At 40.5% G+C, this 24541-nt stretch overlaps 5 protein-coding genes across 7 annotated transcripts; 2 read left to right on the top strand and 3 right to left on the bottom strand.

Moving 5' to 3' along the window:
* Nucleotides 1–171: 171 nt before the first annotated feature.
* Nucleotides 172–14587, top strand: RB195_017151 (uncharacterized protein; the record flags this gene model as incomplete). 3 transcript variants are annotated; one of them, XM_064184017.1, is made up of 12 exons in its annotated part: nucleotides 172–179; nucleotides 249–339; nucleotides 748–836; nucleotides 948–1038; nucleotides 1096–1175; nucleotides 1311–1400; nucleotides 6069–6153; nucleotides 6207–6371; nucleotides 7814–7927; nucleotides 7993–8168; nucleotides 13699–13877; nucleotides 13931–14190. In XM_064184017.1, 12 exons carry the CDS (start codon nucleotides 172–174, stop codon nucleotides 14188–14190), a joined length of 1428 nt encoding a protein of 475 aa, XP_064039899.1. The 3 variants fall into 3 exon arrangements, with proteins under 3 accessions (XP_064039899.1, XP_064039903.1, XP_064039898.1); XM_064184019.1 differs by lacking the exons at nucleotides 13699–13877; nucleotides 13931–14190 and having other exon boundaries at nucleotides 7993–8172; XM_064184018.1 differs by lacking the exons at nucleotides 172–179; nucleotides 249–339; nucleotides 748–836; ... (5 more) ...; nucleotides 7814–7927; nucleotides 7993–8168 and adding an exon at nucleotides 14429–14587 and having other exon boundaries at nucleotides 13733–13877; nucleotides 13931–14010.
* Nucleotides 10134–11078, bottom strand: RB195_017154 (uncharacterized protein; the record flags this gene model as incomplete). Its single annotated transcript, XM_064184022.1, has 2 exons — nucleotides 10134–10982; nucleotides 11028–11078. 2 exons carry the CDS (start codon nucleotides 11076–11078, stop codon nucleotides 10134–10136), a joined length of 900 nt encoding a protein of 299 aa, XP_064039902.1.
* Nucleotides 11112–11900, bottom strand: RB195_017153 (uncharacterized protein; the record flags this gene model as incomplete). Its single annotated transcript, XM_064184021.1, has 1 exon — nucleotides 11112–11900. The coding sequence occupies one exon, from the start codon at nucleotides 11898–11900 to the stop codon at nucleotides 11112–11114; it is 789 nt and encodes a 262-aa protein (XP_064039901.1).
* On the bottom strand, nucleotides 12203–12601 carry RB195_017152 (uncharacterized protein; the record flags this gene model as incomplete). The annotated part of the gene is made up of 1 exon (XM_064184020.1): nucleotides 12203–12601. The coding sequence occupies one exon, from the start codon at nucleotides 12599–12601 to the stop codon at nucleotides 12203–12205; it is 399 nt and encodes a 132-aa protein (XP_064039900.1).
* Nucleotides 14588–22492: 7905 nt separating the features above from the next.
* On the top strand, nucleotides 22493–24529 carry RB195_017150 (uncharacterized protein; the record flags this gene model as incomplete). The annotated part of the gene is made up of 2 exons (XM_013440721.1): nucleotides 22493–22564; nucleotides 24377–24529. The coding sequence occupies 2 exons, from the start codon at nucleotides 22493–22495 to the stop codon at nucleotides 24527–24529; spliced, it is 225 nt and encodes a 74-aa protein (XP_013296175.1).
* Nucleotides 24530–24541: the final 12 nt, after the last annotated feature.

Genomic DNA, 24541 nt, shown 5'->3' with positions numbered 1-24541 from the left:
TTCGCTGCCACAGAAACGTCTCCTATTCTTTTTTAAATCCTTTCTCTCATAATCACTAACATTTGACCTACTCATCCCATGTGATGTGTTAAATAGTGTGTAAATTGTGTAATTTAAAACCACTAGTTTCAGTAAATAAAACGACCGGAGTTTGATCACCACAACACAACAATGATTAGGTTAGTCATTTCACAGTTCCCAGTTTCACAGTCTTTCAAAATTTCTTTGGAATTTTTTTTAAATTTCAGTAGCTGGTATGCGATGGTTAACCTCGTGAAGGCTATGGCCGGTGTAGGCGCGTTTGCGGTGCCGGCGGCATTTCAACAGGCTGGACTTTGGGTAGGCATTAAAAAAGTATTTTTAGGAACCATAAATAACCTATCTGGCCACATAAGTGCTTAGTCAACATATTCACAGCTTCCTGAAATTTTTTTTGAATATTCGACATAATATATTTGAATACTCGTACGATTCCTAGACTTATAGACTTGTACGACTGATCGGTCGAATGTCTTTTCACTACGGATACAGTTATAATGACAAGCAAAAGTTAAAAGGATGGGATCTTCGAAGGATTCTACAGATCGCTTTATGAAATCCTCCAAAATCATCGTAGTCTCTCTTTATTCGTGTGATTGTATGTTCATTCAAATAGAAACTTTTGTCATAATAGGGCAGTATATGGCTATAGGGAAAGTTATCACATTGGATTAAAAATAAGATAAAATGAGAGATCTACATTTCCAGATGGGCATAATCCTTGCTATCCTCCTAGGATTTGTGAATGCACAATCGTTTGTAAAACTGGTCCGATGTTCGCAATATCTTAGCAAAAAGTAAGTCGGATTAAACATAGATAAGCAATTATCCCTTTGAAGTTTTTAATTTTTATCAAAATAATTTTCATTTTAAATGAACTATTTGCTATACATCTCAATGTATTTAAGAAAACAACTCGAGCACACCGATACAAATAAGGTAGCGACGATGTCGATACCAATGACCAACTCTTCAGAAAATACTCGTCATAACACTTCAGTAATTATAAATAAGTCATATGAATCGATTCCCCCTGTCTACGCCAATTCTCTTCAGGACACCTCCAAAAATGGTTCAGAAAGGCGCACATTCCAGAAACAAGTCGAGGAGACAAAAGTGACGGAAGCTGAAGAAAAGTTCGTTAAATTGCCGTTATCAGGTGACTTAGCTACAGTAGACTTACTCAGTAGAGCTTCGGCGAGTTTGAGTGAGCTTACCATAAATTTCATAAATGCTACTATTGAAATAGGAAAAATGAGCACATATTTCAGGAGAGTGGCTCTAAATTATGGCGACATGGCAGAAGAAGCTTTTGCTACCAGGAAATCCAAGTACTTAAAGAAACTGGCGAAACCAATGAAGTGTGAACTTTTACACTTCACTTAATACACTATTAGTCTTCTTTGGAGAAAAAAAAGCGTTTATTTTTTTTACAATTTGCAGAATTTTAGCACTTCTTATTAGTTTTGAAGTTCCATGTTATTGTGGTCTTCTGACGAATTAAGTAATTTTATCGCAAGTCGGTCAAATAAGAACTTGTCGTCGCTGAACCCAACAATATCTGGGAAGTATCGTTGCTACCTTTTGGTGCGGATTATCCTGGATCGAATTGCTGAGTTTTGCGAAGAAACCACCCACAATGAACAGGCCGACATTCGTTCGATCGATCTACTTTTGATCAAATGTTCATTATCAAAAGAGTGGGGGAAATGTGGCAGGGATTCTTAGAGCCCATGCAGTTAGCTTTCCTGGATTTTGAAGCTGTCTTCGAGTCTCCAAATCGAAGCCTTCTTCTCAATATGTTCTGCGCAGCAGCATTCCAGGAAAGTTCGTTCGATTATCTAGCGGCATGAATTAAAGAACAATTGCGGCGGTGCTGAACACCAGAATAATTGAACGCAGTTTGAAGTGGCAGCCGGATTAAGGCAAATGGTCGTAAATGGACCTTTTCTGTTCAACTTTCCCGTCGATGACATCATTCTAGGAACAGTTGAGCAGTGTCCTGTTGACGTCGTTTTGGTACCACAAGGACGTCCTTTAGTCAATTTTGAGTACGCTTATGATGTATTAATACCCGTTTCAAGCAGCACCGGCAAGTTGCAACATTTCGTTAACCTTTTCTCGACTTCCCTCTGATGAATCCACACAGATGGAGGCCTCCTCGATATCTTCAACGGAAACTAGGAGAGACGAGGATGAGTTTTGCCATCTGAACTGTATGTTGAAAAACAAAGGCAGATAGTAACAACAAAAATGCTCTTAAGGGTAATTCTATATCCAACTTCACAACGCATTCTCTGTGGTCGACTTCTACCGCCAACGAAGTCACGATGCGAGTCTAACTATCTGCTACTTGCTCCTTCATGATTTGCAGTCTGGGTCCTGGACAGCACCGTCTACGGTGATGAAAAGGACAACAGTTTGCCTTGAAGGCATGGTATCACTGTTTCGATGTGATGCGGAACCCATAGCGAATGCGTAGAGTTAAGGTAGTGCACTGCGGGACTAAGCGGGGCTCCGCTCTTTCCCAAATGTGGTAAAAAAAAACGGCATTGAAGACGCCGTTTTTCACGGCGAATTCAGTTGCAACGCGACACCTTGCGCCCGCTCCGCTTCCACGTGCGAGCGATCGAAGACTAATGATGTCTTCTCTCTGGCCTAATGAGGTGAAACCTTCTGAGGGGATCCGAACGTGAGCATAGGATCGCTTTCTAGCGCACTTCATATGAACTTATGCGGTTCCCACGCCGCTTCTTTACAGCGATTAAGGGAAGATGAGCTGCTCCGTGCAAGTTGTGGATGCATCCACTCTTAGCTAGAAAAAGAAAAGTTTAAGAACGTTCTGGACGGAGACGGTACAAGAAAGTCTCGGGACACTTAGCGTTGACAGGCAACTCGTCAACGTTAAGAAGTAACTTTTCTTAGATCAAGGAGTGGGATGTGTAGACTTCTATAGGACTTAGGCTAGCCGAAAATCGACCAGGATGGCCTCACATTTGCACAAGGACGACTGCAGCGAATAGCGAGGAAACCCTATCTCCGCAAGCGTTTAGTGACACATAAAAAATGTGATAGATTTGAAAGAAAATAAACTTTGGTTCGTCCCCGTTACCAGTTAGTGGATACCAATTTTACTTGGCCACTCGCTTGCTTCGAGTTGATGTTGGGTAGTCTCAGGGCAGGTGCACCGTGTGGATCTAGCGTTGCTTCGGGCGTCTCCTTGGTTCCATTGGAGATATATTGAGATTGGCACTGACCACGAAAAAAGTAGTTGTCTTCGCAAAGAATGTTGTCGTGTCATTGAAGCCCAGCCCCGCTTAACTTATCCGTTTCGTATGCGTGCTTGATTTTTTTTTTGAATGAGATCGTTTTAGATATGCTCTAGACGTCCGACCACCTGACATAAGATTTTCATATCTAAGATTTCAAAAACATTCTTCTTCCGAAGGCCAGTACACGGTACCGTCGAAATACTTTGTGGGATGACGACTCTGTAGACTTTCGGCCGAAAAAATTCGTCCATAGCGAAGCACGATTGCCGTCATTTTTCTCAACGCAAATGGCAAGTAGTATTTGGCTAAGGACGGTAATTCATGCGCAAGGTTGCAGTCGAATGGGTCTTAGTGCGCACGCGCTTGAAATCACTTCTCGGAATGTCGATGCTATTCCTCTTGATCATGACTTTCTTATATGATATGAGGAAATATGAGTTATATATATATATTTATATATATATATATATATAAAAAATATATATATATATATATAAAAAAAAATATATATATATATATATTTATATTTATAAGCGGCGTGTGTAGTGTAGCGATTAGAGGTTCCGCTTCCTGCACGATCGATCGGAGGTTCGAATCCGCCCTAGTGCTCACAAAGCCTTTCATAGCTCCGGGGTCGACAAATTGGTACCAAACTTGTCGGGGAGGATAAAGACATTGACTTGACACATGGGCTAGTCCCCGCAAGTCATTGTATAGGCCAGTTACACGTTCGTAAACCTCAAACGATTCTGAATTGAAGTGAACGTGGGGGCGCATCCCAAGCGGATTGATTAACGCCAGAAACTTTATCCTTTATCCTTTATATATATGTATAAATATATCTGTCTTCTTTATATATGTATGCCCGTCGAGACTTCGCCAGTCGCAATACGAGGATGACTGCTCTCCGGAACCTGAAAGGAACAACCATTGGATTGAGAAGGCGAATGGAGAAAATCACGTCTTCTACTCTGATCTCTTCGACAGCCATGTCCACTTGCCTCCTCACCATCTGAGGAAAGTCGGACATGTCATTCCAGAAGTTCAAAAGAAATAAGACATGCTATCATGTTCCTAAGAAATCGTACGGCACCCGGTCCAGACAGAATAAGACCAGAACACCTTAACAATTTTCCACCAGTACTCATCAACATCCTGGCGAGGCTCTTTATACGTGTCACCTGTCACAATGCAAGGTAACCTAAACAGTGGAAGTCCAGCAGGGCTGTGTTGTTGTATAAGAAGGGAGATCCACATGACATCGGCAAATATCGCCTAATCTGTTTACTGTCCGTCATCTACAAGCTCTTTACAAGAGTAATCCTTAATAGGTTTGAAAAGTCTTGGATGAAGGACAACGATGCGAGCAAGGGGGGTTTCAAAAATGATCCAGCACGATTGACCACATTCACACTGTTTCGAAATTCATCGAGGTATCACGAGAGTACAAGACGCCGCTCTGTCTCACCTTCATCGACTTGAAGAAGGCGTTCGACTCACTGGAGACGGAAGCGGTCATGGAAGCCTTGGACAACCAAGGCGTCCCTACTCAGTACATTAAGGTACTTCGAGAGTTGTAGAGTATTTTTGCGAAATTCGCCATTCTACAAGAATGTCATCATTAACGTGAAGAGGATGAAGAGGGTCCTACAGAATCATACAATTTCATCCAAAATATTCACAGCCACCCTCGAGAACGCATTGCGAAAGTTGGAATGGGACGACATGGGAGTGAAGGTTGATGGTAGGCAGCTACACTATTCGCTGATGAAATCGTACTGGTACCATCTAGCATCAGCCAAGCGGAACGAATGTTGGCCGAATTCGACGAAACATGTGGATGCATCGGTCTTCTGCTGAATTTGCAAAAGACGATATTCATGCGCAACGGATGGGTCTCGGATGCCCCATTCACGCTCAACGGGACGAACATATCCGAATGCACCAGCTAGGTTTATTTGGGTCGGGGATTGAACATGATGAACGACCTGACCCTCAAGCTGGCCAGGAGGAGACGAGCGCTTGGGAAGCGTAAAAGAGCGAAGAAAATTATGATTATTGCCCATGTTCGACTGTCTTTGAATCTCGGCATGTTGAAACGTAGTTTTAACTGATTTCCTTGAGCTGTAGCCAAGATTGGTATCGATCTTTATTAAACAGCGGCTAACGTTTTGGCGATATCGCCTTCGTCAGAGCCTGGAAAACTCAAAGCCAAAGAAAATTATGATGCTCTTCGAATCCCACGCGAAAGGAGGAACCACTGGGCGACTCTGGCACGCGATCGGGACAAATGGAAGAATTACTGGCGCCCGCTCGACCACTTCGAAGATCAACGGGAGTCAAGGTGATCAAGATGATCATGACTTTCTTATTCACTGCAGTAGTCGTGTCCTCACTTCCTCTCAAATTCGGGAACCCGATGAACCGTGTCCCGAATCCTCGTTTGGTTGTTGCCGAAATGTTACATAGACTAGCAAGCTGCTGATTTCTGTGGATTTCGAGCTATGGTATTTACAACAGCCACAAGCGTAGTGAAACAAGCTTTTATGGGACTTAATTCCAGAAGTCTTTGTTCTTGGAAAGAATTATGATCTACCGTATGGATATTCGCCAATTCATGAAACCATGGTTTAAATAAAACTCAGTCGCTAGCCTTAAAAGGCTACTTGATCTATTAAGAATCGTACAAATGCCTTTTAATTTTTTTTTTGAGTAGAACACAATAACTAGAAAATTTGTTGTCGCATTTTATATCAGGATTGCTGTGAATATCTGCGTAATTGGCCTACAACTAGGGATTTGCAGTGCGTTCTACATTTTTGTTGTGGATCACGCTAAGGAGGTTTGTGAGACTGCTGTTAGAGACCAAGAATAAACTAAAGAAGTTCTTTTAAGGTGCTTGACCACCTCCTATCCAAGGATCTTTCGCGTGACATGTTGTTCTTTGCTATTCTGCCGTTCTTCATTCTTGTTGCCACAGTTCGAAGCTTGGTTCTTCTCTCGTGGATTGGTTTTATTGGAAATATACTTGTTATTGCCGCAATACTTATTATAATTGTGGTAAGGACCTACTTTTTCTCATTACGATGCAGAAGACTGACAGACTTGGTGGATTTGTTGTACAAAGTGACTTGTGGATATAAACATATTGTTGCTACACGGGGTTCTGTCCCGTGTTAAGGGGGCTCTTCTCCGATGGTCAGTGAACCTGCGCCTACTTTCCCTCTATGCTACCTAGGTGCTTCCTGTCTTTGGGCTCGGGCCGCCTGTCTTTCGTAAATCTTCTCCTGTTCCAGTATTGCAACATTACATGTTTATTATCTTCTCTATTATGACATACTACGCTATCTTGCAAGAGATGGGAATTCGTATGGACACTACTTAGAGCGAAAAGTATAATGTGTGTTTTTTTTTTTTTTTGTTTTTTTTTTTCGCTTCCAATTTTTATTTTTCCCCAACTAACCCTTTTATGTGATCATGCCAACTAGCACCAACCGCGTGCGACCAAGGCGTTACGCGACGGCGTAGCTCTCCCTACTACGTTGTGACAAATCTTCTTCACTCCCAAGATATTGTACCTTCCCAACACGTGTTACACACGTGCGCATTATATTCTTCAAACACACATACACACTGTAACACCACTGCATGCGCACGAGGCGAATACAAAGGCGATAATAATACCGAGATACCGAGCTAACTGTATTACGTAATTATTCGAAACAACAAACGGAAGCAGGCAGAGCCAGGTAAAACGGCCCCTTTATATAGCCGGGGCTCGAGTGGGCGGGACTTCGCGGGAGAAGGCAGCCAATGCGCCAGCTCGCTGGTGAGGGCGCGCGTTTTTGGCTGCTGAGTGCGATTAAGCAATCACCTCACCCCTGCACCAACTGCTGGTCCCAGAGAATTGTGAACGCCCCAGAAACATGGAACACTGCGACAAATATTTACGGTGAATACACCGACTTATTACTATAAATGTATAATTAACGAACTGAGAAATTGCAAAGGGTAACCGTGTGTGGAAAAAAAATGAGTAGCCAACATAATACCCCTGTTTTCGACCCCTGTTCACAACTACCCAAATTTGCCATCCCCATATTTCCCCTATCAGCGCCCAAATTGGTGCAGAGACAGAGGTGCTACGATTCCTACGGTGATAGTCAGAGTCAGGGAGTTAGAGTCAGGAAGGCTGCCATGCCTATTTTTCTAGGTTTAAGAACTTTGTATCTGTACTTGAAGTACGTATGCTTACATCTATAGCTACACTATAAATGTAAGCATACGTGCGTTAGGGAGGAGCCGGCTCCCACTCAGGAGATCTAGGTCATGGGGTACAGCTCAAGTGATAAGAATCTCTTTACCAATCATCTAAAAGTAAGGGGGCCCCTTCGCCAACCATCCAAAAGTGAAAGGGTCCCTCCCCCAGAAAATTGATTAGCGGATCGGTGCACCGGCTCCGACAATCGATGAATGTAAGAAATAATTGTTTTTCTTTACAGCAAATGGTTCTTATGAAGCACATCCCTCTCTCACAGCTACCAGCTTTCACAACTATCGAAGGTGCAACACTAGCTGCTGGTAGCATTATTTACGCCTACTCTGCGCAGGGAGTGGTGAGTTTGCATTAGAAAAAAAAGGATCCGCAGAAAATTACCTCTACTGATACAACCTTTTAAAGGTGCTACCAGTGGAGAACAAAATGAAGAGACCGCAGGATATGCTCGGATTTTTTGGTGTTATATCATTATCATGTGCCCTTATTAGCGTTCTGTATTGTACCAGCGGATTTTTGGGCTTTATTACTTATGGAGATAGTTTGAAGGGCAGCATCACTCTTAATCTTACTAATTCACCGTAAGTTTCTTCACCAATCCTTATGACTTTGTCCTTCACGAAGACCAATTAAAGACCAATTAAAAGCTGTTTATAATTGCGTTGGAAAAAAAAGGATAACGCATCTAGTTCCCAGTCTATCCATGATAAACAGCTGCTGTGCAAGATTTTCTAGTGGTGATCCTACGCAAGTTAAATGTTTAGCTTATCAAACAGCTCTTCACTTGATATAGAATTTGCTTTGACGAGGATTTTTTTTTTCAAAATAGCTGTTGTGTTCAAGCAGAAGTACTATGGCTTGTAGCTCATCGTGTACTTTCATTTCTACTGTTAGTTCAGTGATCAGGTCACCATTATACTACTTGTCTATACTGTTAGCTTGATGAGAAAGTCTTGTCACGTTTGCAATCTTTTCTTTATGTTTTATTCAACATACAATGGAAATCAATCGACAATATAATCGCCATTTCTATCCACTACGGTGCTCCATGCCCCCTGGGCGGGACAGAGATCCCCTTTTAGCACTAGGGAACTGCGAGTCGAAGAAGTCAGCGACGGTCTGACTATCGTCATCAAACCTGGTGAAAGTTTACTTTAAGCCAAGAAAACTTAAACCTAAGGGGGAGGAATAAGTAGTAATCAGAGGTGAGCTTGTCCTGAGAATTTGGGGAATGGGGTGGTGTGCTCCAGCCTAGCTCTTCGATGTTTGACTCTTCTATAGGGGTTCTCGCGTTATCATGAAGGAGGTGCACCGAAGTTTGTCCCTGCCGCTTTTTCCGAGCAACTTTCTCGAGTTTCTGTGGCTGAGTAGCATAAATAACATTGTGTCCTTGCGGAAGTAACTCGTAGCACATTTTTCTCTCCGAATCCAAGAAACACTACCGACCGGCCTGGGGTTGTCTTCACAGATCGTGTCTCTTCTTGCTAAAGGAGCAAACTAGGTGGACAGTCCTTAAAGTACTAGTGCCCTTCTCCAATCCGCTGTTGATGTTGTGGATTTCGTCGCTATCGTCGCTCCACTGCCATGGCGCCATTCATAGAAGATGGCTCGGAACTGCTCTTGTGAAATTGACGCCGTGCTTAAGGTTGAGTTTGTAGGATACTCGACTAGGCATACCTTTTGCAGAAAAGCTTCGACAATTTCCACAACTAACGCATGATATATAATGTGTATCGATCAATGATCGAAGGTTCTGAACGTTCCAAAAAAACCCTGACAAGACGTTCTTATCAGGCTAATACTTATACATCTCTATAGTTCTTCTGTTGTGAATTCGCAGTGGAACTCCACGGCGACTTCAAAACTGGTATCCAAATCATCCAAAAATTATCATTACTTAAGTCAGGATTCAGATCTGTCAATATATTTGATCTTGGATTTTGAAGGATTTAGGTTTCAGTTTTGAGGATGTGGATGTGGAGAGCACCACATAACTCACCAGTACATAAGAAATTTCTAGGAGCTGTCCAAACACTTTGTTTTGAACAACGTATTTTCTCCCGAACATTTAATTCTAATTTATTTACTATCAACAACATTCATTAACAGAATCTACATATCGCTACCACCGTAAGCGAGCGACTTACCCTTTCTCATCTTTTTTTCTTTTTCGAAAGAAAATAATTTGCCTGCGACGAAAAGTGGTCCTCCAATACAGCTGAAAAAACGATATTGCTTATGGGAAAAAAGAAACTTAATATATGTATCCAATAATATATATATATATATATAAAACTATTACGTCTTTTTACCATTTACTTCTTGTCACTGAGTTGTACACCTATGTACAACTTAGTGACAAGAAGTAAATGTTGATTATACGGCCTTTACACAAGAAATGTTTGGAAACCAAAGAAACACGAAGTTAATTCCGTCATTTCGGAACGTAATGCATATTTTTATATTAGTTCCTAGAAATTTCTTATTGACATGATGTGACTTACATACTTTACTTAATCGGCGGGCTGATGTCATCGCCTGACACCTCATCTGTGGTGTGCCGTTTTTGAACACAGCTCTGCCCAACCTTCTCGATCTTCTGCGAGAGCTTGCATGGAATCAATCCATTCGTCGCTGTTCCATATTCTGCGAAACCTTACGTCTCGCCTGAACTGCCTATCCGCGCCGAGTGTCCTCAGGTCTTCTTTCACCACCTCAGTTCGGCCAGGCTTCCAGCTCGAACCCGACGAACTCCTCAGAATTCGTTGAACAAGGCGATCTGCCGGTCTCCTTAATATATGACGAAAGAAGCGAAGACGATTTACTTTAGCCACTTTCGATGGCGGTGCAAGATGTTGATGTCTTGCACGTGTCATCCGCCGGTATACCACATCAATTTCTGTGTAAAGATCTTCATTGTGACATACCCTAGGCCAAAAGTAGCCAAGTAGCAGTCTAAGCCGCTTTCGATCCGTGCAGTCAAGTCTCTCCATAACCGTTGATGGTGCTGCCCAAGTCTCCGATCCGTACATCATGATGGGGCGAATTGCGGATAGGTAGACTCGCAGCTTGACTTCGTGGGTGATGGGGGTCGACCACAGGCATTTCGTTAAGGAGTTAAATGCAGAAGTGGCCTTAGCGCATCTTTGCTGAACATCTCTCTCGTAGCTGCCATTGTTTTTCAGCGTACAGCCTAGGTAACAGAACTCATCGACGAGTTCTATCGGTTGTCCGTCCACCCTGATTCCCGTTCGTGGTCTCGAAGAGATCCATATCTGCTTGCATTTATCAGGGCGTAGGCGTAGTCCATAGGCTACAGCCAGCTTCGATACAACGTTGACAACATGTTGAAGTTTCGTACTGCTTTCCGCGAATATAACAACATCGTCGGCGTACTCGAGGTCAGTCAAGGGGCACCATCATGGTGCCCCTTGACTGACCTCGAGTACGCCGACGATGTTGGCAGGACACTGGTCGACTGTTCTTCGCATAATGTCGTCGATTGCGAAATTGAACAAGAAAGGTCATGTTGTTGTTAGTTGATTCATGTCATCAAGCAAGCGAACGAACTTCCCTGGTACTCCGTCGGCGCAGTGCGCGTTGAGAAGACGGCCTCGGTGAGGAGAGTCGAACGCGGCTTCAAAGTCCAGAAACGCTAGTTGCATTGGCTTCGAATACCGCTGCCAGATTTCGATCACTCTCCTGACGACGAAGTCAATCGTAGATCGGCCAGGACCAAAGCCAGCTTGCTCGTCGCGCGTTGTTTCTTCGCGATGTTTAATGAGTCGGTCCAGGATAATCCAGCGCTCCAATACCTTGTACATGCAAAGAGATTCCTCGATAATTCCTGAGGTCCGTGACGGATAACTTCTTGTGGAGGGAATTATAATAGCGTGTCTCCACGAATCAGGTATCCTTTCGTTTATCCATATTGAACGGATGATCTTTGTCATCTCACGGATCCCAGACGGAAGAAGATATTTTAGCATTTCTGCGCTAATCCCGTCGTCTCCACCAGATTTTCCATTCTTCATTTTTTGAATACAGACCAGGACCTCCGACTCGGTCGGTGGCTCCTCATTAACCAAATATGTCGGTCTATGAACGTGTTCGAGTTCAGGAGCTGACGGTGCTAGCCGGTTCAGCAAGGTCTTGAAGTGTTCCTTCCATATTGGAAGGGTTGCTTCACCGACAGCTACCCCATTGGCAGTGTTGAGGACAGGGGAACATCTTTTCATTTTGCCGCTATACTGTTTTAGTAGAGCATAGGCTTTCCGCGGGTTCCTGTCCTCCCACGCCTTCTCAAACTCCATCGCTCTTGACGTCCACTCGTTATCGCAGTCTTGTTGCAGTTGACGACGCAGCTTCCTTCTAAGACGCTTTTCCTGGTTGAAGTCACCAGCGCTGCGCGGGACACATACAGAATTGTATGTGGATTTTGTTTCTGCAGATGCAAAGGCAAACTACTTCCGCGGCAATAGAATCGGGAGCGTTTCCCTTGCAGCGTCCTGGATGCACTTTGTGAAGGAATCCGCACCGCTAAGCTTCTTCCTGGTCCGTACTCCAACATGAATAGACACACGTTGGGGGGATTTTCTTCTGCATTCATCGTCTTTCAGACCTGCCAGTCGATTTTTGGTTGAAGAGGAACTCCTCGGTTTCTCTTGTGGAACCGTATCTTGAAGCTGAGAAGAACTGGAAGGTGGTCAGAGTCGAACGCGATGTCCCAAACAGCTCTAGATTTTCGGATATCTAACTGAGGAATGTTCTTCGCCAGAACGTAGTCCAGCTGAAGTTTAAGAGTGCTCATCTTCCACTTGCGCTGCTCTTCAGGCGTTAAAAGGGTTGACCCCTGCCACGTGAGCTGATGTTGTCGATGATTCCTCTTAAACGTGGAAGCTATGATGAGGCCCGTCTGTTCGCATAAGTGGATCAGGCTGTCACCGTTGTCCGACGTGCGCTCCGCCGCATAGTACCATTTTCCTAGCACATCGGATTGCTGTTCGAGTCCCATCTTCGCATTTGCGTCGATTCCGACAATGACCACTTGCTGGCTTGGTATTTTAGACAACGCATTGAATTCATCTAGAAGGCGTCCTTACTGTTGTCCTCAGCGGTTTTCGTAGGTGCGTGAGCACAGCAGAGTTTACGTCTTCTGTGATCCCGCAGTCGTAAAAAGGCGCATCTAGACGACGTTGAGCCAAATTCCCCCACCAGGTTCTTGTAATCGTTCCTCACAGCTATCGCGCAGCCATCTACTTTGTTCTCATCAGCATCGCCGCAGTATATGGTGTAATTTTCGATGCTGATGCGGGCCGATCTCTCATGCGTGTTTTCTGCAGTGCAGCAAAAGGCACACAGAGATATCGCAGAAGTCTGGATAGAGCGACTTGTTGGAGTTCACTCGATAGTGTTCGGCAGTTCAGCGTGACGAAACGAATGGTTGTTGCCAAAGATTCCATGCTCCCTTCAGGCAGGTGACCTTTCAGGTTATGGGCTTTGGCGGTGTGCTGGACGACAGCACCTTTTTGCAATGTATCGGGAGCTTTCGTCATATAACAGTGCAGGTTATATAGCTCGTACGTGCCTAATGCGTACAATCGAACGCCTGATTGCGTTTAGTTAAAGCAGGGCCACCACTTGCAGGTAGCAATCAGACTCGTATACGCGGCTCCGCACATGCTGTATCATCAACATTTATTTCTTATCATTGAATTCTGTTGAGTCTTTTGGTCTTTTTATCTGTTTAGCTGCCATTGACAACGGTTGCCGTTTCTTTTTCCTTTTTTTTCTGGAGATAACTCTACTAGAGCAAATTCCTAACTGATAAGTGAGTGTTAATGGGAGAGTGGTGCTAAGTGACAAGCCTGTTGTCAGGGAGAGGATATACGTCAAGGAATCGAGCTCTATTTAACAACATTCAGGATTTCCTCTACTTTCATGATTTTTGCCAGATTTTTAACGAAATTAATAACTAAAATAAATAGGGACAGGAAACTAGATGGTAAATCGAAACATTTGGTCGAAATAACGAAATGATACAAAATCAAGTCCCTGGTTTGAGATATCACGTTCCAGCCAGGCGGATTTAATCCAACAGTTCTTTTTCAGTTTGGATTTCTCCGTTAAAGTGATGCTGCTTTTGATGACCTATTGTGGATATCTTATTCAGCACTATCCGGTGGTCGATATGCTTATGAAACCCATAGAACATCGTTTTGAGAGTTCTCCACGCTATGTGATCCTGTTGGTGGAGTACATAATTCGATATGCGGTCGTATTCCTAACATGTAAGTGCTACGGTACGAGAATTTCTCGAGCTGTGGCGATTTTTTCCTTTTAGTCGGTCTCGCCTACGCTATACCGAACTTCAAGGAAATTATTCCCTTTGTTGGTGTTACGACAGGAATGATGTTGGCGCTGGTTTTCCCGCCACTACTTGAAACAGTTGTATTTTTTAATCAATGGAGAAGAGGAAACACCTTTATGCTGGTCTTTAATGTCACTATTAATATTTTCTACATAATACTTGGAATTTTGTTTGTGATTGTAGGGATTATCTCGAATGTTCGTATCTTATCGGATTCTGACAGGTCCTCATAAAGTGTAATTCTAGATTCTAGATTGTTCATAGAATTCACAAAAAAAAGAATATCTGGGAGGGAAGCGAGAAGTAGTCGGACCCATATCCAGAAAACATAAGTTTTTATAAGAGGGTTTTTAAATTTTACAGGATTTTTTAAATTTCTCTGACCAATATGTATCTGCCTATCAATCGCACAGAAGTTGCACCAACGTGATTATCAAAATCCCTAAAAAGGTTTGCATTTAACGTTTATAGTCGGCGCTGAACGCGTTCAACCAGACCGACGCGACGCATCCGCAACGGACGTGGGCGCTGATCTCGCGATACTTTACCGGTCTCCCGTATCCACATATCAGTGACGCGGTTTGGCTGCGAGCACCAAGGCCACCAAATGGCACTGTGAATAAACTGTGATTTTAGATTGTTAGTACGTTTTGTCGTGGATCTTTCATTATCCATCGGTGTGCCATGCGTAGTGGAACAACACGTCCACATGAGAGAGCACAGACAATGAAATGAGTCTAGAAAGTGTGGGGCAACAGGAGATCGGTGTTTTTAAAAAAGAAAACGAAACAAGGATCACGGGGATGGGGGTCTACCCAAAATATTTCCTAGCGAAGTTTTTAAGCGATTCAATCCCGATGAAATGGATTTCTTCTCTCCGACCATTTCCATGATACTCTTTCTTTATTTCGTCATTTTGTGCTTCGGATCTGGGCGATACTTCTCAAAGAAGAATTTTTCTAAACTGGTTGTTTACGTGATTAGTAGTTTTTTTTTGGGGAAAAACCAAGAAGTGGAGAATTTATGGATTTCAATTGCTAATTAATTAATTGGTAATCAATTTCTCTATGACTGATTCTTTTGACGTCATTAATTTCCATCCCTCGATTAGCGTTGACACATCCGTGCAACAATTGACAGAATACTAAACATTGCCCTCGTTTGAGGAAAAAAAAACGAAAAAAAAAGACTGCGATAACGCTACGCTTTGTGTTACACGTTGCTGTTGAGATCTCAGGGAGAAACAGAAGACTCATTCTGGTAATGTTCTGGAACTCGGATTTTTCGAATATCGTACGCAAAATAATCTCGGGTTACGAGACCAACTAGCGAGTTGGAATTCACAATTACTTTCTAAAAGAAAACAAATGAGAAAATATGAATAAAAAATGTGAAAAAAATGGAAATAGAAAATGATAATAAAAAAAAATCCTGGGTATTTTGCTTTGTTTTGTTTATTGTTATGTCTTTTTGTCTCATTTATTTTGTTTTTGTACTTCGTGCATAGATTTTCGTTCTTTAGGAAATATTTCTCCATTCGCATCATTTTGATGCAACTTTCCAGCAATTTTTTATTTGCATTTATCTTTCACTCTTTCTTTTCTTTCTTCTATCTTATCCTTTTACTCATAACCAATTCAGGAACTAACTTCTTTGTTGAATTTTTGCAGTTCCTCTAGAAAAATCTGTAACATGTCAAGAAAAAGTTTGAAATTTCATTCTTTTTGGAATTTTTAAAATTTTTTGCTTCTTCTAAAAAAGTGCAGCTCAATTGATCAAATTTCCAGGGAAATATACTCAGTGGGCATCGTCAATGCTATTCTATCTAAACCTTGGCCGTTGGTGTGCGTTTAATTTTCTCCATGAGTCCGAGCCGGGCTTAAGATTATAGTCAAATAGCGCTCGGATGTGAATAACTAAGGGGCGGTAATGAATTGACGGAAATCGATAGAAACCAAGAGGTTGAGGCCGGGCTACACGCTCACATATATCTGTACTCGGACCAGGTGTTGCTCATAGATCCTTTCGAGCGTTCATTAGGAGTATTTGTTGACGAAAATCCACTGTGCAATACCAGAATATTAGTGCTGTTATTTAATCGTAAACGTGTTTGTCAACAACGCTGTTTACTAACAGGATTCGTTTCGGTCGAACTCCTTCCACCAAAGAAATCAATTTAACTCGAATTTTAATCCCAATGGCCCAATAAGCCGCAGAAAAGTAGGCTTAATGGTTCTTTTTTTGTTTACTTGTGGCGAAATTTCTAGTCGAATAGGCTCTACACAAACAATCAGATTGCCTTGACTTTACCTTCAGAATCCCTAGCCACTAAAACTAGTTGGGAATTGTTATCGGTTAAGCTGTGTTGAATCCATACACCTTAAATTATGCATATGATAAAAGTTCACTGATATTTGGAGGTATTTCGGGAATTTTAGTGATTTTTATATCAAACTAAATTAATTTACTATCGTCCATTTTAATTGATTTAATTCAATTTTCATCTCAGTTTTTTTAAAAGGGAATTTTTGAATTATGTGTAAACGTGACGTAAAATGTTTGAAAATAATTTCCGGGTACGTGATTATATGGCGAAAAACATAAAATGCTTCCGCTTTAGCTTCCACAGACAAGGAAAAAAAACGCGGAACTGCGATTTCATGGATATAAAAGAGTTCCACTGCAAATTTACTCACGAATTAATTTTTGCGGTAAGATATTAGGTGGAATTTATGTAATATGAATTGTTGACGGTTGAATATTTACCTGTTGACCAAGAATATCTTCTTCTCCTTCACACTTCACAAAAATCTAAGGTAAAGCAATTCTAACACTTTTAGATGCCGCGTTAGTGATTTTTGTTTTGATTATTTATTTTTGTTTTGATATTTCGGTGCAAAATTGTTGGCCAATGTACTTTATGTACGCAATAATAATTTACCCCTTTTTCTCCTAAATTGAATAAATTTAGTTATTGATTAAAACAAATTAAAATAGTTCATGTCTCTTCTTTTTTTCTACTTGGTTTCTTGATTTTTTTTTCTTTTTTCTTGGATAACAGTGGTTGTGGTTATACATACTACAAATCAATCGATAAAATCAGCTGGTGAATGCTTGTTGCTCATTAAACAGTTTTTCTTTTTATTTGTTCTTTTTGTTTTTTTCTCTTTTTCTTGTCAGGAATTCTTTTCTTTTTTTTTTGCTATTTGTTATTGCGGGGAAAGAAAATCACCAATGTCGACTGAGCTATTCTAAGGATTGAGTGTACGTAGCTGAAGAAATGCTTCAGAAGGAATCAAATTTTGTTGACGAATTCAATCTACGTACATACGTATTGAAGAGACGTATTGTTTACCGATACAACGTTTTCTTTTTGTTATCCGCCTCTGTCTAACAATAACGGAGCCAATTTCTCTGCCGTCTCTTCACGTCAAAATTATACTCATTACGTCGGTACGAGCACTCGAAAACACTAGAGAGTGTACGTCATCGATTCCATCCATCCATCCATACATACATATGTGTACAATTACGGACGGCTCGGCTACTCACTCCATCCAGGACCCACACACCGGGACCGAGCCATTTGATCGTTGGCTTAGTTTTTGGCTTGCACTCAATGTGTTCGTGAACTTCACGTGTTTCTCTCTGCCTCGTTGGATTTGTTCTATAGAAGAAAAGCAAAACCTGTATATGGAAATTTGATCTATGGGAAATATATGGAAATTTTATCGGTGAAATATCGAAAATGATCAATGTATTTGTATGTAAAATGTAAATTGCTGTATGTAAAATGTTTGTATGTAAAATCAGTGTATTTGACCCGGAATACCTACTTTTCCTTCACAATTCATGAAGAAAAAAAAACTCCAAGATACAGCAATTTCAACTCTTTTAGATGTCATGTTAGCGCTGATTTTTATCATTGGATTTTATCGTTGAAAATGCATGGAAATTTGATCGATGATTTATTGTCGAAGAAATTTGTTCGATGAAATATTGTCGAAATATCGATTAGCCGGGGAATCTCCTTATTCCGCACGGATTTCCGGCTTGAATTCACACTTTTCAGTGTTCGGATTCGTTGTTTTCTGCATAAATTAGAATAAATCAACTGATAAACTGATGAAATACTATAAGGGAAGTTAACTTATTTCAATTTAAGACCCACAAATGAATGTGGAAATGCGGAAATGTGCATTCATTCGGTGTGAAATATCGGGATTGAAATTCATCCAACCGTAAAATAATGAAGAATTTCTTCCTCTTTAACATCCATTAACATTGCGAACAAAGGCAGTGGGGAACCGTGAAAATTGTTGACAGATGTTGTTCAGCACATCTCATTTGCATCTCGAACGTGTTTTTTAAATCTTTTTTTTTTTCGATGTAGCTGCTAGAAGCTTTCAGACCAGCGCTTAAGTGCTCAGTTTCGTTGCAAATGCTGATTAGAAAGAGAAAAGTCGGCGAATTGCTAAATTGCTGTGAGAAAAAAAGCTGATGTCTGAATTTTTCAACGAAGGCATCGGTTGATTCGAACGCATAGGACAGCTATAAAGATTGAAAGGCGAAGATTTTCTCTTTACCTGTAAACCTTTTTTGAAAAAAAATCACTCTTTCTCTTAGAGAAAAATAATTTTAAAGGATATTTCAAGAGATTCTCATACTTCTTAAATTCAGTTTTTCAATACGAATTTTCGAAAAAGAGTGTTTATCTTTTATTGCCAATAATTTCGATTGATTGCCATTAATTAAGCTCATTTTCTCGGTTTCTTGAAATTTAGTATCGTCTTTTAGTCTTTTATCCATTCAATATTTTTCTTCTCTCTCTTCTCCTTTCTGTCGCGATCTGATGGTTTATTGTAGCAAATTTAAAGAGTGCGAGCTAGAAATGATCAACAAATAAAATTACTCTTCTTCGTAGAGAAAAATAAAATTGTTTTCGAAATATTTAACTTTTGAAATGTAATTTGCGAGTGATTTTTTATATTACATAGCAATCAACAATCATAAAAAACGCATATATGTTTTTTACAAGAGAAACCAGCGTGATATTCGTTGTCAGACAACAGCGTCATCATGTTTACGATTTAAAAAAAAACTGGTTACGTTAGACGCTGAAGCGAATTTTTGTCATAAATTGTATAGTAATAATCATTCGTATTCTATGGGTCTATCGTTTTACAAATTCAAAATTCGAAATTTTTCGGTATCTTCGAGTTAAATCGTCCTATTTTGTTTGCGTTATTGAATATGCTTTCATTTTTTTCATTGCAACGATGTTTGATGAACCAGTTTTTTTTTCGTTTTTCTTTTCGCCAACTTTTAGTTGAGAAAAAAATTCGAAGCTACTCAGGTGGTTCGCTAATTTGAGGTGAGTTCACTTTGAAATATTCCTAATTTGTTGGATGAAAACCAAATAACGGATTCTTCAAGTGCTGACCGGTTTTTCAAACAAAAAAAGGAGAAGGAGAAAAGAGAAAAAGTTGAACAGCTGCATCCTTGCGATCCTAGAAGAACGAAGGCACATTTTTTTTTCCGTTAGCGTTTCTCTTCACGCTTTTGCCGCTTCGCCGCTGTTCAATGAATAAATTATAGGGGTTTTCCCTTGGCTCACCTAAAAGTTGTACATACATATGTATATCGCATGTAGCACGTACACGTATGTACATAGCTGCTAGATGATATTTTTTACCTCACTGCACTCAATCGACTGCAGTTGAGGACATTCTCTCTGTCTCTATTTTTTTTCGTACATACTTCCATGCCAACCATTTGTCCTTTAGCATATACTTTCTTTCTGAATACGAAAAGAAATATCTAGAAAAAGTCCGAGAACGCGTTTTAAATAACAAAAGTGCGTTCGTTCGGCCAGCAAATTACTTTAAATTTCACATGTTTCCACGCTCTTTTCGTTTCCGAACATATGTCATTATCTAATCGTTCCATCTTGTCATTTGTCACTTTTTCTATAAGATCCTGTTCGGCATGAAGAATAAGTGGATGGCTTACTGGAATTATTCCTTTCACAGTCGGAACTAGCTTCATTTGTCATTTTTTTAACGCTTTCTGATGGTGAGCAGCTTTTGGTAGAATATTTTATTTATTTATTGATTGATGAACGCGGGCGAACTCACTCACTATTCACAACTGATTCAAAGGAAAAAATCCTAATTTTCAAGCTCTATTTCTCATGCTTAAGTTAAGTCTTGAAAAAAGAATTTAAAAAAAGAAAAGAGGGCTCATTTTGTCCCATTCTATTATATTTTTATTCCTTCTATTTGTTTTAGTGATTTTATTGACTAGAGGAGAACAAGATGATCCAAATTTTCAATTTTCTCAGGATACTGCGCGAGAGAAAAAACCTTTTCAATTTATGGAAGTAAAAATAATCTCGATATCGCAACAAATTTTCTGCACATATCTGTCGCGACTCATTATATATTAGTGGAAAGGAAAATGAGAGAGTAAAACATGCCTGAGCAGTGAGTAACTGAAATTTCAATCCTTACTTCTTTAGCTATGGGTGGGTGTAGCGCAGTCTTTTAGGTCTGCTGCACCAGCACGGTTTATGGTTCGAAACCGCCCTAGTGCCAACGAAGTATTCGAAACCTTCGGGGTCATTGTATAGTCATTGTATAGGCCAGCACGCGTTCTTAGACCTGAACGACTACGAATTGCAGTAAAAACGCGTTGGCGCATCCCGAGTGGATTGAAACCCCAGTGACCTTATATTTTTTAAATTTTCATGTCCTTTGCTAGCAATTTTGTTCGTTAAAGGCATCACCCCACGAATCTGAGGTGGAATATTCGTATATGGGATCGTAAATTAAGGAAAGATGGATGGTTCCGTCCATTTCTTCCTAACTGCCGTGAAAAAAACGACCCGGAAGATACAGCTTCGAGCGATCCGGCGCGCTATTTTCTACAGCGAGTTCGACTGGAGCACGCCAGCCTTGGACGCCCGCCGCATCTTCCGGACCTTGGAAATTAGGGAGAAATGGACGGAATCACCCCCCTCTCCATAATCTACTTTCTCGTATACTCCACATATAAGAATACTCCACCTAAAATCCGTACCACTTCAGATTCGTGGGGTGATGCCTTGAAACTTTGCTGATGACCGACCAATTTTTACTTCATTTATAGACTCTCTGCTCCCATTGAGTCCCTGTGAGGCTCTGTGTGAGTTTTAATAATTAGCTAAACAATGCTTTCAAAAAAAAAAAAACACCATGTTCATATTTTTGCCTGGACAACTATGAATAAGCACATTTTTTCTTCGCAGGAACTCTTTCTTTTTATGGATGTGTACTTCTACACGCTGCAGAATTTTACACTTCTATGCACTTTGGTGGAATCTGAAATGAATTCTCATGAATATCAAATGCTGAGCAGTAGAGAGCTATGTACGTAGAGAGGCAGCAATGATAGCACACAGAAGCTGTGGTGTCCTGGAACGATTTATTTCTGGAGAATTGCTGACAGCGGATATAAATGAAGCTGGCAGGTTAAACGGATGCGAACACCACCATACGGACACGCATTTCTTGCACTAATCTCTCATTCCCTTAATAAAATCTGTTCTGCTCTATTTTATTCGAAACAAATTTCACTTTTTGAGAGATTTCAGTAGAAAAAATGAACCATAGTTTCATATTCTCCGTGCAGCGCTCTCTTCCTCATACAGTAATCACGGTAAAAAAAAAACTCTTGATGTTCACATTTTTGTTTTTTCTTCTCCGCAACACGATTTATTTCGCCTAATATCACTAGTTCTGGACATCAATCGATACGTAATAACGAGATCTATCCATGTGGCTTGTTTTTTTTTTGCTCTAGAGGACTTTTGCAAACAATCTACATTTATTTTCTAAATTTTTCAGCGACTATAAATTAAGGGTTAAATTAAATAAGGGAGTAATTAAATTCAGGCTTGGAGATAATGGTAGATATAATGCCTTGAGGTTATTTAACACATGGTGCAAAGAAGGTGCTTGGAAAATGATTCCACGGTTGGATATTCGTAAGAAAACGTCATCATAAAAATTTTGTTGTCTCATTCACATGTACATACATTCGAGAATCTCAGATTTCCTGAAATTGGTGGAAGAAAAGGGTAAATTTCAAATTGATTAAAAGACTTGCATTTCAGATAGAAAGGATTTATTTGAGGATTCTCTCAAAAAATGTTTTTATTTTATTCGTATTCGTAATTTCGTACTCGTATTCGAGTAATTCGAATATTTTCGTATTCCTTCACGTTTTCTATACTATATCTGCCACAAACTATGAACTTTGCGTCCACTTATCCAAGCAAAATTCTTGTAAAATTTCCTTGTTTATAAATTAGATTTCTTTATGTACTGAAAATTTCCGTCTCATCTTCTTTTTTTTTGCCATGCTTACAGTAACTGTTGCGGCTATGTTGTGATGATAGATTATTCGATTTTTTTTTGCAATTCAGACATTTTTTCGGAAGAGAAAACTGCAATATTTTGTAGATTTTCTCATTTCTATGTCTCTTTTTCGTCGATGACCCAAGAGCAGTCTATTATTAGATGTGCGAATTGTAAACAAACACCACGTAGTGGAATGAAACTTATGGTGAGTTCGGTTTCAACGCATCATCAGTATTACGGTAGATGTCGTCACATACAGTAATTCTTGTAAAATTTCCTTGTTTACGAAATTGATTTCTTTATGTACTGAAAAATTACACATACGGTACATACGTCTATCATTCCTTACTGTCATTCTGAAGCTTCCACTATTATTTACTGTTTGCTATTTATTTACCTCATACACCATAACGTGTGTGAGTTTACGACGAAAATGATCGAAGCTCATCGAAAAACCAGATGATCCAGACAAAACTGAGACCTAATCAAACTTATATGGTCTAAATAGGTAAACTGTAGGTGAACAAAAAAAGGACTCCGGTTAAGAAAAATTTTACTCGTTTTTGTCCAGCGGTTATCCTGTAGGGAAAAAGATGGAATCCAGCACATGCAGCTGGTGTTCCTTTTTTTCACGAAATTTTCAATGCACACTATGTTCGTTCTATGGAAAAGTTAAGGAAATGACTATTTCCCCTTCGTTTTGCTTGGTGAATTTAATTAGTCGCACAGCTTTTCCCAGTCCTAATTATGTTTTCCAATTTTTGAGCTGCTTGATGAGAATGTGACTTACTGAATTTTTCTTCTTAGCTGAACAGGATCCGTGTTTTAGGAGAACGGAGAAGAATCTAATCATTAAAGGCAGCATGTCAAGAAGCTGACGTACAATAGTTGCGGAAAATCTGCTGTGAAATATGGAGTTCGCCGTGATTACGGAGATTACGAGTATGACACGTGATCCCTTAATTCCTCCTAATCGTTCCGAAAAAAAACGGCGTGGGAAAGTGATTTGTTTCTACGAGGCACGTGAAAACGCGCCACCCATCTCCTCAGCAATCCATATTCATTGGGTTTACTTGCTGGCACTGCTGGCAAGGAGACTTCATGGACCTCGTCGCCCGCTCGCTTGTAGACGTAACGTTTGCACATAAAAGTGTGACGTTTTCACGTACGTCGTAGGAACAAATCCCGTTCCCACGCTGTTTTTCAGAAACACTAGCGAGGGTTGAGCGGGGCTATGATCATACACATAATCTAAAGTATACATTGATCCCAATTCTTCAATTCTGTTGGATTATTCTTATTCATACAACTCCAAACAAGATATCTTTCAACCATTTAACTTTTTATAATTAAAGATAGACAGAAGAACAAGCTTAATGAAGTGTATACATAACCGTTTAAAATTTTAGTATTTAGAAAGAAAATTCTAGAAAGTACTCCGGAAATTTCGCTTGCTTGCTTGCTTGAAGGTATCACTCCTCGAATCTGAGGTGGTACGGATTTCAGGTGGAGTATTCGTATACGGCATAGTAGATTTTGGGAAGGAGAGTGATTCCGTCCATTTCTTCTTAGTTGCCGTAAAAAACGGCCCTGAAAATACGGCTTCGGGCATTCTGGCGCACTTTTTATTACATGGAGTTCGAGTGGGGCGCGCCAGCCTTGTGCGGTGCCGCATCTTCCGGGCCGTTTTTTACGGTAATTAGGAAGAAATGGATGGAATCACCCTCCTCTCCGTAATCTACTATCCCTTATAAGAATACTCCATCTAAAATCTGCACCACCTCAAATTCGTGGGAGGATGCCTTTAATCTTAGATACTCTTACATCTATCTGGATAGATATTCAACGTGCCACAAACCAACTCAACGTTCCAATGAGGTCAAAAGATCCGGGCCGTGTTTCTTTGAACAATTGCGAATGTCTCAGTCAAAAACGACCAGTTAACGATCAGAGCGCAGTGCCTGCGGTACTTCCAATTTTAAAATCATTCAGTTTTCTCAAGTACTGTTCGTTTTAGGTCTGCCGTGTGTGTCAACAATATGGTCGCCACAAGTTACCACAATACTTCCCATGCCATTTCTGTTCCATTAACTGTTATCTCAGTAAAAAATCCACACATTTACTATTACATTCTCGTTTGGAGAACTTTGAACAGTTACTTCAAACATAATCCGATTAGTTG

This window comes from Necator americanus, chromosome II (assembly GCF_031761385.1).
Source record: "Necator americanus strain Aroian chromosome II, whole genome shotgun sequence".
Lineage (NCBI taxonomy): Eukaryota > Metazoa > Nematoda > Chromadorea > Rhabditida > Ancylostomatidae > Necator > Necator americanus.
Note: the sequence above shows the minus strand (reverse complement) of the source record. Positions and strands in the feature narration are given on the sequence as shown.